The sequence below is a fragment of the Oncorhynchus tshawytscha genome, linkage group LG15 (genome assembly GCF_018296145.1).
Source record: "Oncorhynchus tshawytscha isolate Ot180627B linkage group LG15, Otsh_v2.0, whole genome shotgun sequence".
Taxonomy (NCBI): Eukaryota; Metazoa; Chordata; class Actinopteri; order Salmoniformes; family Salmonidae; genus Oncorhynchus; species Oncorhynchus tshawytscha.
The window spans coordinates 19,797,126-19,811,307 of record NC_056443.1 but is presented as its reverse complement, the minus strand read 5'-3'; the positions used below and the strand labels follow the sequence as shown (position 1 = coordinate 19,811,307).

Below are 14,182 nucleotides of genomic sequence, written 5' to 3'. Positions count from 1 at the left end.
ACCGATCTCGACAAACCATTTTTGTATGGACCTCGCTTTGCGCACGGGGGCATTGTCATGCTAAAACAGGAAAGGGCCTTCCCCAAAGTGTTGCCACAAAGTTGGAAGGGCAGAATCATCTAGAATGTCATTGTATGTTGCCTAGCAGGAACCATGAAAAACAGCCCCAGAACATTATTCCTCCTAAACCAAACTGTACAGTTGGCACTATGCATTTGGGCAGGTAGCATTCTCCTAATATCCGGCGAACCCAGATTCGGACGTCGGACTGCCAGATGGTGAAGAGTGATTCATCACTCCAGAGAACGCCTTTCCACTGCCCCAGAGTCCAATAGCATCGAGCTTAACACCACTCCAGCCGACGCTTGGCATTGCACATGGTGATCTTAGGCTTGTGTGTGTGTGTATGTTCGGCCATGGAAACCCATTTCATGCCTCTGGAAGCTGACGTTGCTTCCAGAGGCAGTTTGGAACACTGTAGTGAGTGTTGCAACTGAGGACAGTTATGCTCGTCAACATTCGGCGGTCCTGTTCTGTGAGCTTGTGTGGCTGACCACCTCGCGGCTGAGCTGTTGTTGCTCCTAGATGTTTCTTCTTCACAATAACAGCACTTACCGTTGACTGGGGAAGCTGTAGCAGAGCAGAAATTTGATGACCTGACTTGTTGGAAAGATGGCATCCCTACGACAGTGCCATGCTGAAAGTCACTGAGCTCTTCAGTAAGGCCATTCTACTGCCAATATTTGTCTATGGAGATTGCATGGCTGTGTGCTCGATTTTGTACACCTGTCAGCAATGGGTGTGGCTGAAATAGCCGAATCCACTAATTTGAAGGGGTGTCCACATACACTATATATGCAGAAGTACGTAGGCCATCACCTCTACCAAGGCTTACACATCTCAGTATCGTACCAATACCTCCCAAACGCAGGATAGAGGGGCTGAGTGAATTTGTCTGGACTCTGTGGAGGAGGGTCATAGAAGGATGAATTTTGTAGAAGGACAGAGAACCTGCCTTGTGATCCTGGTAAACTACTACTCTGGGCATTTGTTCCTAGGCCATCATTCAAAATAAGAATTTGTTCTTAACTGACTTGCCTAGGTTAAAGGTTAAATAAAAAGGGCCTGAAACATTAGTCTTAATATTATGATTTATTAAGCAATAACCACTATGGCACCATAAAGTCCAGGATTTGTCACTGTGTCCGAATCCGGAGTCGTCATCTCTTCCAGTGATCTTTTTCTACGAGACTGCTATAAATACAGACTCCACTCCACCTTCCACTAACAGCATCCAGACAGTTGTTTATGCTGATCACCACTGAAACACACCAGTAGCCCAGGAGCCATCTTGTCCGACCCGTCACCTTTGACATTTGGGCCTAGGGTCACAGGCTGTCATCGTGCCCGGGGGTCCAGGTGAGGTGAGAGGGGAAGACCAGGCCCCTGTCCAAGGCGTGGCATCTCCAGCGGTCCTCGTCCCCCTCGTGAGTCAGGTACCTGCAGCCCATTCTCTTCTCAAACGCCCTCAGGTCACACCACAACTGGAAGTCCTGGGGAGTTAAGGTTAGGGTTAAGATTATGGTTAAGCATTAGAAGGGTTTGGTTATGGCTAGGGTTGGTGTTGAGCCGGAATGGAGCTAGGGTTAGGGGGAAGGGGGAGAGTAGAAAAGGACAAAGGGAGAGAGAGAGAAAGAAGTGTGAAATGTAGAGATGGCTTGTCAATAACTGGCCATTCATAATGGGTTACAAACTGGCTAACCTTCTCACTTGTTATAGGCTAAACCCATTACCTTACGAACTGCTCTGAGATGTTTTCAGTTTGTTTAAGATGTCAGAAACAATATCATTTTTTAAATTGCGATTTATCAGGGGGTGTTGCAGCACCCCTACTTCCCACTGCTATGCTTAGCACAGTTCCTTCTCTTGCTAGAAAAAGACGTAGGCTACATGCAGCATACTGGTGCCGACAAACCTGTCATTTCTACTAACCTGTCGGACACTGCGATTGTCAGCAGTGGCCGTCAACTTGACTTTAAGCCAATCAGAGAGCACAAACCTCCATGTGGCAGGGAGACAACGGGTGACAAAAAATAAAAATAACCTAAATTACACCAAGTGTAATCCTCTCCCTTTTCATCAGAATTGTTCTAACTAAGACAATAAAGCATTGCGATACTTATTGTACATCTAGCTAAGGAGTGTTGTGCTTGAATAAGTGTCTTTTTGTTCGGCTTGATAATGTGCACAAGCTCACTAACGTTAGCGTGCTAACTGACCAATGCATTCACAAACACTTCATATGAATCGAATGGGTTTGTAAGTGCAGCACAATGCGCAAAACACTAAATGCCTTACTAAGCTAGCTATCTAGCAAGATGAATAATACATCATTGAATTCACTCTCCACTATCCCACTCTGCCAGTTCACATTCTAGCTAACGTTAGCATCGTCATTATTTCTAGTAGCACAACATACAGTTGAAGTCGGAAAAAGCCGAAGTTTACATACACTTAGGTTGGAGTCATTAAAACTAGTTTTTCAACCACTCCACAAATTTCTTGTTAATTAATAAACTATAGTTTTGGCAAGCCAGTTAGGACATCTACTTTGTGCATGACAAGTAATTTTTCCAACAATTGTTTACAGACAGATTATTTCACTTATCATTCACTATCACAAGTCCGGTGGGTCAGAAGTTTACATACACTTACTTGACTGTGCCTTTAAACAGCTTGGAAAATTCCAGAAAATGATGTCATGGCTTTAGAAGATTCTGGTAGGCTAATTGACATCAGTTGAGTCAATTTGGAGGTGTACCTGTGGATGTATTTCAAGGCCTACTACCGTCAAACTCAGTGCCTCCTTGCTTGACATCATGGGAAAATCAAAAGAAATCAGCCAAGAACAAAAATTGCAGACCTCCACAAGCCTGGTTCATCCTTGGGAGCAGTTTCCAAACACCTGAAGGTACCACGTTCATCTGTACAATCAATAGTATAAAAGTATAAACACCATGGGACCACGCAGCCGTCATACCAGTCAGGTAGGAGAGGCGTTCTGTCTCCTAGAGATGAACATACCTTGTTCCGAAAAGTGCAAATCAATCCCAGAACAACAGCAAAGGACCTTGTGAAGATGCTGGAGGAAACAGGTACAAAAGTATCTATATCCACAGTAAAAGGAGTCCTATATCGACATAACCTGAAAGGCCGCTCAGCAAGGAAGAAGCCACTGCTCCAAAACCGCCATAAAAAAAGCCAGACTACGGTTTACAACTGCACATGGGGACAAAGATGGTACTTTTTGGAGAAATGTCCTCAGGTCTAATGAAACAAAAATAGAACTGTTTGGCCATAATGACTATCATTATGTTTGGAGGGAAAAGTGGGAGGACAAGCCGAAGAACACCATCCCAACCGTGAAGCATGGTGGTGGCAGTACACTTCACAAAATAGATGGCCTCATGAGGAAGGAAAATTACGTGGATATATTGAAGCAACATCTCAAGACATCAGTGAGGAAGTTGAAGCTTGGTCCCAAATGGACAATGACCTCAAGTACACTTCCAAAGTTGTGGCAAAACGGCTTAAGGACAACAAAGTCAAGGTATTGGAGTGGCCATCACAAAGCCCTGACCTCAAGCCTATAGAAAATTTGTGGGCAGAACTGAAAAAGCGAGTGCGATCAAGGAGGCCTACAAACCTGACTCAGTTACACCCGCCCTGTCAGGAGGAATGGGCCAAAATTCCCCCAACTTATTGTGGGAAGCTTGTGGAAGGCTACCTGAAACACAATTTAAAGGCATTGCTACCAAATACTAATTGAGTGTATGTAAACTTCTGACCCACTGGGAATGTGATGAAAGAAATAAAAGCTGAAATACATCTCTACTATTATTCTGACATTTCACATTCTTAAAATAAAGCAGTGATCCTTACTGACCTAAGATAGGGAATTTTTACTAGGACTAAATGTAAGGAATTGTGAAAAACTGAGTTTAATTGTATTTGGCTAAGGTGTATGTAAACTTCTGACTTCAACTGTAGCTAGATTCTCCACTGACTTAAGAGGCAGCTGCTTCACAAAAAAAAAATCCATTGGGATTTAATTATCATGTTGCTAGTTATCTAGTTGTGGCATCTGGCTCATATCAACAAGGGCTTCCTACACATTATAGCTACCTAGCAACATAATTAGCTTATCTTGCTAGTTGGCTAACATTAGCTATCTACAGCAGGGACAAGCCAAACAAGCTACTGCCACCTTGTGGTCTGGAGTATTTTGACTATCGCGTCGGTGGTGTATCTGTGATATGTGAACAACAAAAAGTTAACTGCCAACAGAAGTTGCCAAGTACATCTCAACAGTCAATATCATTGGTGTGTCTGAGCCTTAAAGGTGTTTGTTAGGAGGAGTTGAGGTCTTTTACCTGTAACCAGGGGTGTCCCAGTGCTTTTCCCACACTGAACCTACACCTTACTGCAACCTGGAGCAGGTTGTTGATAAGACTCACCGCTAGAGAGAGAGGGAGAGCGAGAGCGAGAGAGAACAACCGTAATGAGAGACTGATTCTACCTCCACACAGATAAAACGTTAGGGATAAGGAAATCAAATGTTTGAATGCTGATTCATTGGTTTCTGCTCCCCGCCTTAGACAAAACACTAGGGGGAATGTTGCTTTTGAAACCCCTGATGTTAGCCCAGGGCAGGCGTTCTGTACAGACCTACCCTCCAGTGAGATGTTAGCCCAGGGCAGGCGTTCTGTACAGACCTACCCTCCAGTGAGATGTTAGCCCAGGGCAGGCGTTCTGTACAGACCTACCCTCCAGTGAGATGTTAGCCCAGGGCAGGCGTTCTGTACAGACCTACCCTCCAGTGAGATGTTAGCCCAAGGCAGGCGTTCTGTACAGACCTACCCTCCAGTGAGATGTTAGCCCAGGGCAGGCGTTCTGTACAGACCTACCCTCCAGTGAGATGTTAGCCCAAGGCAGGCGGGGGTACAGACCTACTTAATATTTTTGAAGGGAGACACTTTTGTGAAACAACCTTCCTGGGTGAGCCACCATACCCATCAGAGAAGGGGGTTGAGGAGTCATGAAGTCAAATTGATACATACAGTCACTTCAAAAATTATTGGCATCCTTGATAAAGATAAACAAAAAAATAATACAAAATACTGAGCTGTATTGGTATGCTCAGAACAATTTGAAAATGTATATTATTTTTTACTAATACAATTGCCCAGAGAAAGAGATTTTCTTTAACAAGTAATAATTGTTATGTCTCAAAATGATTGGCACTTCTTAAGAATCTTACAAAAATAAAATCTACTTTAAGTTCATCTAAACTTAAATTAACTGTATTGTGGTCATCCATGGCTTCCAGTTTCACTGGGGTATAAAAACGAGGTAACACACATGTAAAATACATTTGTCATCCACCACCACGGAGAAAGGCAAAGACCTTCAGAAATCAGATACAAAACAGATAAAAGAGGAAATACAGTATACCACTTACCACTGGAACAGTGGTAAACTTGCCTGGTAAAGAACGCATGTGTATCTTTTCCCCCACGCATAGTGAGGAAGATGGTTCGGGAGGCAAAGAAAAGTCCAAGGGCCACAGTTGGAGAATTCCAGAACTTGGTGGCATCTTGGGGCCACCAAGATTCCAAAACTACAACTAGACACCACCTCCATTCCAATAGGCTCTTTTGGAAGGGTTGCCAGAAAAAAAGCCTTTATTAAGAGCAATCAAAAAATATAAAACACCTGGAGTTTGCTAAAAAAAAACAGCATTGGCACTTGGATTGGAACCAGGTGCTTTGGTCAGATGAGACAACCATAGAGCTCTATGGCCACGCAAACCACTGGTGGATTCACCATTGAAAGTAATATGCATAAGCAGAAAATAACCTCATATCAGCTGTACAATATGGTCGTGGATCACTGATGATCATTATGGGACTCTTTTGCTTGCATTGGTCCTACCAGGGGAACAAACTTACCCTCTAGTGAGATGTTAGACCAGGGCAGGCGGGGGTACATGAAGGCAGCGTTGGTGATCTGTTGTCTGATGTCCTCGTCCTCGTTGAAGGGGAATGTTCCGCTCAGGCTGACGTACAGGACCACACCCACCGCCCACATGTCCAGCGAGCGGTTGTAACCATGGCTACTGATGACCTCGGGTGCCAGGTAGGCCAGCGTGCCCACCACCGACCGGCGGAACGACTTCTCGCCGATGATGCGGGCAAAACCAAAGTCACACAGCTTTACCTGAGGGGAGAGGAGTCGCTGTAAAGTCTGATGGAAGGCTTATTTTACAAAGTAGAGTCTTCACAGACAAATTGAAGCACATGCGCGCGCACACACACACACACACACACACACACACACACTGACCTGAGGGAAAGAGTCTGGGGAGGCCAGCAATACATTCTCAGGTTTCAGGTCACAATGAGCGATGTGTTTGAAGTGCAGGTAGCGCAGGGCCTCTAGAATCTACACACACACACGTCTATGAGTCAACAAAGAATTCAAAATCAACTGAATTTTACATTGACTTATACATCAAACGTATTATTAAAAAAGGCACTACCTTCCCCCTCTAGAGGCCCTATTTGAATACCGCAAACTGTTGAAGAAATAGTCCGTGTCCTACCGCTATGTCACCAGTACCTGTGTAACCAAGAAACGTGTGGTGCGCTCTGGCAGTCGGCCCTTCTCATTGGACAGAATCATCTCCAGCATATCTCCATGGAGCTTCTCCATGACAATGAATACGTGCTCCATGGTCTCAAACATGCCCTCCAGTAGAACTATACCGAGGTGGGACAGATTCTGAAAACACACACACATATTGAAAGGGGGAAACTAATATGACAACGGGGGATGTTCATTTCAAACACCGTACCTCCCTGTAACACAAACACAACATAAACAAACAAATGTAGAACCGTCACCTGTAGAATTGCCTGCTCGTTCCTCAACTGTCTCTCCTGTTTGGTAGGGAAACGGGTTTTGTCGATGACCTTGACGGCCACTGGCTGACCAGACTGTCTGTGGGTGCCTGGGGACGAGAGAGAGGACTCTCAGCTAGCCGAGTAATACAATGATAATACCCTATATGCAATCTGAATAGAAGAAGCTCATTGAGCCGAACAGGTAACGGTAGAGAAAGCATTTCTTCCAGTGTAAGGTCAAACCCACCTCCATACACCACTCCAAACTGTCCTGAACCCAGCACCTCATCAGTGAAGATCTGATACACTGAGCTGACATCCTGAATGACACACACACACAAACATAAACACAAAATGCGCGCAATACACACAAACAAAACAGTGTTAGTTACTCATCTATCCATTTCAGACAATGAGACTCGAGAGCTCGTACTCCATATAGATCCATCAGCCACCCACCCCACACACTTACCGGGCTTTTTCCACTCTGGGGTTCATGGTCTATAACAGAAAGAGTTCTCTCTTTATTAAAAGCACCAATAGTCAATCTCACCATTGTTAAAGAACATGACCATGGAACTAAGTCTAACATGGATGATGCCAACTTTACTTTAAAGCCTTTATGAAAAGCAATGTGAGAGACCATCCAGTGGCATGGCCCTCAGAGCACTCAGAGTTTGGCCAACTGACACAGGTGAGTTGTGGGGTCACCCACAGAACGTTCAGACAGAACCCGCAATGACCTAAACTCTCTAAATACTTGGCTCTGATGTCAGTCATTGGTCTAGCTCTGAACAATACTCTAGTATCCCAGTCCAAACATGCTACTTCTCTGACTCACCTTGTCCCCGTTTGTCCACCTGCCCACTGTTCAGCACGGGCATCAGAGCCTGGCGTACGGCGGTCTCCCAGGCCTGTCCGTCCCGGCCCGCCGACACACAGTACACCAGCGTGCCCGTCACCACTTCGAAGGAGTGGGCACTGTTGCCGGGCAACAAGGGGACAGACAACTGGGCGGGGCCTCGTACCTGCAGCACCTCAGATAGAGGAATCTCCTAGAGAGGGAGGGAGGAATGAGACAGGAAGGGAGACAGGAGAGGGTGTGGAGAAGGGAAGAAAAGAGAGGGAAAGAGTGAGAGACAAGGGAGAGAGGAACAAAAACACATTTGGTTGATGTTCTATTTGGCCACAAGCGGTCAGTACTGTAGTGTTGAGGTGACTGACAGTGCTTGGATGGTAAATGCTAGAATGATAGATGGCTCTTTCTTCCCCATTGAACCAACCTTGTAGTACTTGGTGTTGATCTCGTTCTGGTACAGAGTGATACTCTTCCAGTCCAATATCCAGTAATGACGTTTCCTCTGACAGAAACAATGAGAAAGTATGGTGTGAGTGTTCTCTCGGTGTGTGTGTGCGCATGCCTGCCTGTGTGCGTATGTGTTCTCACCAGTGTGTCAGTGTTGGTGTGATGCAGTAGCCAACCCTCTCTCAGTACTCCACTGGCCTGTCTTTTACTGTGACGGACTGACTGGACGACCCGCATTAGAGGAATATAACTACTGAAACATGGACTGAGGGAGGGAGGGACCAATAAGAGGAGGGAGGGAGGGACCAATAAGAGGAGGGAGGGAGGGACCAATAAGAGGAGGGAGGGAGGGAAAGAAGAACTTTACAATTTCAATGAGACACTCATGTACTACATACTCAAATTATTATTATCATCATCAAAACTCAAAATGGAAACATACTGAGCTTTACATCCTATCATAGCCATTTTTTATCTTACATGATTGGTGGCTGATGTCCCACTTCCTTGTTCTCAGCAAATGGAACCTCGGTAGACAGCTCGTCGTCATCATCTTCTAGTGATGTTAAACTCAAGCTCATATCCTCCTCATCATCCTCTGTGTCGTTCTTGTAGCCGAGACTGGACACTGAGTCTGAGTGACAAACACTTTCTACATCAATATTAAGCTACGAAGGCACTGTTTGTGTCAATGAGAAGTAAGGCAGTTCTACTCTTGTCAAAGAATGTACATGGAATGTATCATTTTAAGGACAATTTCACTTTTTTTTCAACCAAATCTTTATTTTTGATGTAAATGTCATAGAAGTGTCCAGACACTTTTTTGTGTGATTTCTTTCAATTGGTTTTGAGACACTTACCCCACCAGTAATATACTTCCTCATGCTTGTTCTGCAGTTGTAGAAGCACAGAAAAACCTGACCAAAGGCTCCAAAAACACTCAAATATGTCCTTTTAGTGTCCGGACATTTACATCAAAAATAGGGTTTTTAACTTTTCCATGAAGCACGTTCGACATGGACTCCATTGGTTAATAAGTTCAGTGGCCTGTCTTGCTCTGAGACGTTGTCTCTCACCTCCTTCCCCATTGGTGTTCCTCCTCTCTCCAGGACAGTCCGCGGGGACCAGGGAGCTCTCACAGCGACGATGGCAGTTCAGCTTACAGTCTGGAGAGAGAAAGAGAGAACGAGAGAAAGCGAGAGAGGGAGTGCGAGAATTAGAGAGAGAGGTGAACTTCAGTACACCAAGACGACGGACACAGAAATAACACACGTGAGATCTGACCAAGCGATCGACGTACCCTTTCCAGAAACGTACGACTAGAGAAAGCATCCTCCGCTAAAATAAATCCTGAAATCTGTCAGCTGCTCCCATAACCACACACCCTATCTGAACTATGACCCCCCCCCCCCGACCCATCTCACCGGTGCATTGCAGGCCTTGGCGGAAGAGGCCTTTGAGGAGGTGGCGGCAGTGCTGGCACACGGTAGGCTTGGTGTAGCTGTGGATGTGGAAGGTGTGGGGCACCCTGGCCCTGCCCGTCTCACCATCCTTTCCCTGGCCCACCCCCAGCCACACCGGGTGATCTGTCCATGACGGGGGTCTGGACCTGGGCTTGGACATGCTGATCTAGACGTGGAGGGGAAGAGAGCAGAGAGGAAGGAAGGGGTGAGGGAGAAGAAGAAGGAGAGAGAAAGGAAGAAGAGATTTTCAGGTCCTTCTGTTGCCGTTAGAACCACCCAATATTGCCCTGTAATATAGTTATAGGTGTATCCATGTGAATACACGAAGAGTGTTGCTAACATAGAATTAGAATAGAACGTATGCAGGTCTATGACATCAGCCACTCCAGTGTATGTTTCTGAACACATCCTTATTCACAATTCCTTCAGGACTATCCGTAATCATGGTAGCATCCACATGAATGTAGAAGTGTTTAGAAACGTATTCTATTCTTATTTACAAATATAAATGAATGTACCATTCATATCTATTGGGCACAAAATAATATGAAACACATCCAAAACAAACAGCAAACGCATCTTACAAGTTTGTGGAGACAAGCTTGATTTTTATTTTTTTTAACCTTTATTTAACCAGGCAAGTCAGTTAAGAACAAATTCTTATTTTCAATGACGGCCTAGGAACCTAGCAATGCTCTAACCACTAGGCTACCCTGCCGCCCCATGTAATGCTAGGAATATGGGACAAAATATTAAACTTTTACTACTTTAATAATACACAACACTTTTGGTCCCCTAAAATGAAGGGACTACGTACACAAACTGCTGTAATTTCTAAACGGTTCACCCGATTTGAAAATTCCCTCAAATTGAAGCTGACAGTCTGCACTTTAACCTCATAGTCAATGTATCATTTCAAATCTAAAGTGCAGGAGTACAGAGCCAAACCAACAAAACATTTGTCACTGTCTCAATACTTTTGACGCTCACTGTATCTAAGCATTCTGACCTCCTCTAGACTGCCTCCTGCAGGTGTGGAGAGGGAGTGCGTCCGGGGCCTGCCAGGGGGGAACAGGGACAGGCTGGGGCCACACACACGACGCCGTGCGCGGCTACAGTCACTAGGCAACTGCAGCGCACAGCGCTTATGGAAGTCTAACCCACAACCTACGGAGAGAGTATCAGAGAGAGAGGAGACATAATTGAGACAGAATCAGACAATTGCTGAATAGATTGAGGTACAAAGATATATACGACTAAAAATTCAATACAATTCAACATTAAATAAATACTGGAGTTGCTCGATGTGATTAAAGATAGGATATACAGAAAAAGTACTACTGTATCCAACACCTTACCTTCACATTTTAACCCTTGACGTATCAGTCCCCACAGCATCTCACCACAGTGGTGACAGAAGGTGGGGGTGCGATATGATTGGACAGCCAGGGTGTGTGGGCGGATCTTCATCTCCGTCACAGCAGCTGATCCTGAGTCAGATCAGAATGAGCAGATTGTCTATCACAATCTGTGATGACTGCTATGGTGTGTGGTCATCCACACCCCCTCCCAAAATGCAATTTTTCCCACTTGCATTACTTGACATAGATCCGGAAAAACTAGGTGTAAATCTAGTAAGTCCAGAACTGGCACAGTCCTTTAATGGGTCCTTTAGGACAACGGGGCAGATATTGTATGTTACCAGTGAGCTACAGTGGGCTCCAGGCCAGACTGAACTGGCAAGACTCATTAACCTAGGACGCTAATGCCTCGATAAGACTGACAGCGTTATTGCATCAATGCTGTGTAATAAATGCTGCAGTTCCAACTTTTCTTCATGATCCAAAATGTGTGTGGATGTGTGTGCAATAAAAGTTCCAACATTCACCTTCTGCTACTAGTTCTGTCAAGTCTACGCTTACAATTTGATGCACACGTTGGATAAATCGTATGCACCACAACACAGAACACACTGCGATTGCCTGTGCAACGCTATGCTGCAAGGCAAAAGCAGCGTTCCTTTGGAAATGAATGTACTTCTGGCGTACCAAAAGAATATTCAATGACGCTGTCGGGTCTGATCGAGGGGTTAAACTAGTAAGTAAGTCGATTCAATACGCGGTCAAAAGTAGTGCACGATAAACAGAATAGGATGCTAGTCGGGACACAACCCCAGCCTGACCTGAGAGGATGACCTCTATGAGGTCACCGTCCAGCAGTGGATCCTGGTCTGTGAGTCTGTGGAGGAGGTGTTGTGAGCCAGGCTGGTGTCTAAACAGGAGGACCTTCTCCCCTACACCCACCACACTGCAGTCTGGAGCCTAAAATACCCAGAGATATGATCGATCAATCAATCAGTCTGGTTCTGGCTGGTTTATCATCTGGATGTGCATCATCAAAAGCATGCAGACAGTGGGCGTTCAGTGAGGAGAGAGACTGGTCACGGAACAATGTGAGGGATGTCAAGCGTCATTGTCGTTAGATATTCAAATGTGATGGAAACAAGTTTGAGTGTGGGTTTATTTCCAGGCTTTCTGACCGTTTGTATGTTTGCTACCAAAAACAGGCAAAGTGCAATGACCTCTGGGGGTGGGTGGTGGGGGGTGGGGGATATCCAGATTATTCACACAGACCACATACAAGATTCACACACTAACATTTACATTTAAGTCATTTAGCAGATGCATCTGTCCAGAGCAATTTACAGTAAGTGCATTCATTTTAAGATTGCTAGGTGGGACAACCACATATCACAGTCACAATAAATACATTTTTCCTCAAAGTAAATATCAGCAAAGTCAGAGCTAGTAAGGAGGGATAAAGTCAAGTGCACGTGTTAGTTCACGTGAGGGGGTGAGAAGAAGGGGGGGGGGGATTATTTAAGATGCTCTTCGAAGAGGTCGGAGTTCAGATGTTTTCGGGGAGATGGGCAGGGACTCTGCTGTCCTAACTTCAAGGGGAAGCAGGTTCAACTATTGGGGTGCCAGGACAGAGAAGAGCTTGGATTGGGCTGAGCGGGAGCTGAGAGACCAGAGCTGAGAGAACAGAGTGCTCGGTTTGGGGTGTAGGGTTTGAGCATAAACCTGAAGGTAGGGAGGGACAGTTCCTCTTTCTGCTCCGTAGGCAAGTACCATGGTCAAAGACACCTACACATGCGCGCGCACACACACTTGTGTAACTAACCTTGTGGGGACACACAATTCAGTCCCATTCAAAAATCCTATTTACCCTAACCTGTACCCTTACCTTAAACCTAACCATAGTTTGAGCATGTGTGTGTGTGTGTGTGTGTGTGAGAGAGAGAGATGCAGGAGAAGAGGTTGTGGTTGGAAAGTAAAGCTGCAGACACAGCTAAACCACACAGCAGCCCCTCTAGCTGACATAGTAACAGGGCTATCTCTCACTGAGGTGTGGTAGAGACGGACATACACACACACAGAGAGAGAAAGAGAGGGAGAGACAAAGAGAGGCAGAGAAAGACATTTTAGCTACTGTGTTGCATCACACCAATAGTTAAAGGAATTGGCTAAACCATTCTAGATTGGGGGGGGGTTACCTTGCGTTCTATGACCTCTGCCGCCAGTCTCTTGGCGTGGTGAAAGCTGAGCTGCCCCCTAGGCACCCATACCACCTCCCTGAAGAGGCCTAGCTGGAACTGGACCAAGGCAGGGCCTAGAGGTGCCTGGAGGGGCCCAGGGGCCGCGGGGTGGGAAGGTCGATCAGGGGTACCCGGGCTGGACCGGGCCACTGACATCCTGGAGAGAGTACCTATAGGTGCAGATAGAGAGAGCGCTAGAGAGGTATGACAGAAATAAGGAACAGAAGTACTGATGGATCATGGATGCAGAGGCAGACTAAAACTAACATTTATTCATATAGCAAATGTCCTACATACACAGCAACTGAATGTACTTCACAGGCACGGAGCTTGTCAAGACATGAACAAAATAAGAGAGCATATTGACATACTAGATTTTCTTTCCTAATTCAAAATCAGACAAACATGGCTACCGAGACACGGCACAGTACTTTTGGTGAGGTAAACCCCCTTACTTGATATTTCAGAGTCCATGCAGTCTAGTTGACACCTTCCAGGCTCGGAATGCTCCATCTTAGCAGCCCGGTCTCCTGTCCTCGTTCAAAAGACACATTGACAAATGAACAGTGGCTACTGTTCTCAACCTTTTCTTCAGAAGCACACTGGTGGATTTGATTTCCTCATGTGAGGCTGTAGGCTTATAACAGTGACAGGAAGCCACTGAGTAACACCCTCAGCCCAGAATATGAACACACACACACACATACGTCAACTTGATACTTACCAGAAGCCTGGTCCACCATTATCATTTATCCAATAAACGTCACACTGGTTTGTTGGCTTACAAATTGATCTCTTACGGTCCAGCAGGCAAGGTGTGTATTTCAAACTCATTTCAAATCAAGCCGTT

The 14,182-nt window shown here is 45.5% G+C and overlaps 1 protein-coding gene across 2 annotated transcripts; it reads right to left on the bottom strand.

Annotated features, from left to right (window-relative positions):
• Positions 1–788: 788 nt before the first annotated feature.
• On the bottom strand, positions 789–14,101 carry LOC112254075 (serine/threonine-protein kinase D3). 2 transcript variants are annotated; one of them, XM_024426308.2, is made up of 19 exons: positions 13,788–14,101; positions 13,291–13,502; positions 11,917–12,055; positions 11,093–11,224; positions 10,744–10,901; positions 9,696–9,900; positions 9,348–9,437; positions 8,752–8,905; positions 8,413–8,536; positions 8,249–8,326; positions 7,807–8,020; positions 7,438–7,466; positions 7,213–7,285; positions 6,966–7,072; positions 6,682–6,843; positions 6,406–6,504; positions 6,012–6,279; positions 4,434–4,519; positions 789–1,553 (listed from the first exon to the last, which is right to left on the bottom strand). In XM_024426308.2, exons 1-19 carry the CDS (start codon positions 13,843–13,845, stop codon positions 1,389–1,391), a joined length of 2,553 nt encoding a protein of 850 aa, XP_024282076.1. In that variant the 5' UTR covers positions 13,846–14,101; the 3' UTR covers positions 789–1,388. The 2 variants fall into 2 exon arrangements, with proteins under 2 accessions (XP_024282076.1, XP_042154195.1); XM_042298261.1 differs by having other exon boundaries at positions 9,819–9,900.
• Between the last annotated feature and the right edge of the window lie 81 nt (positions 14,102–14,182).

What these genes read in the sequence shown, in the direction of transcription:
- LOC112254075 (XM_024426308.2), bottom strand. Translation starts at nt 13,845, where the DNA reads ATGGAGCATTCCGAGCCTGGAAGGTGTCAACTAGACTGCATGGACTCT. An exon ending in GAACACCAATGGGGAAGGAG is followed by an intron (nt 8,906 to 9,347) that starts GTGAGAGACAAC and finishes TTTGTCACTCAG; the next exon opens with ACTCAGTGTCCAGTCTCGGC. An exon ending in TGGGACACCCCTGGTTACAG is followed by an intron (nt 1,554 to 4,433) that starts GTAAAAGACCTC and finishes TTAACTCCCCAG; the next exon opens with GACTTCCAGTTGTGGTGTGA.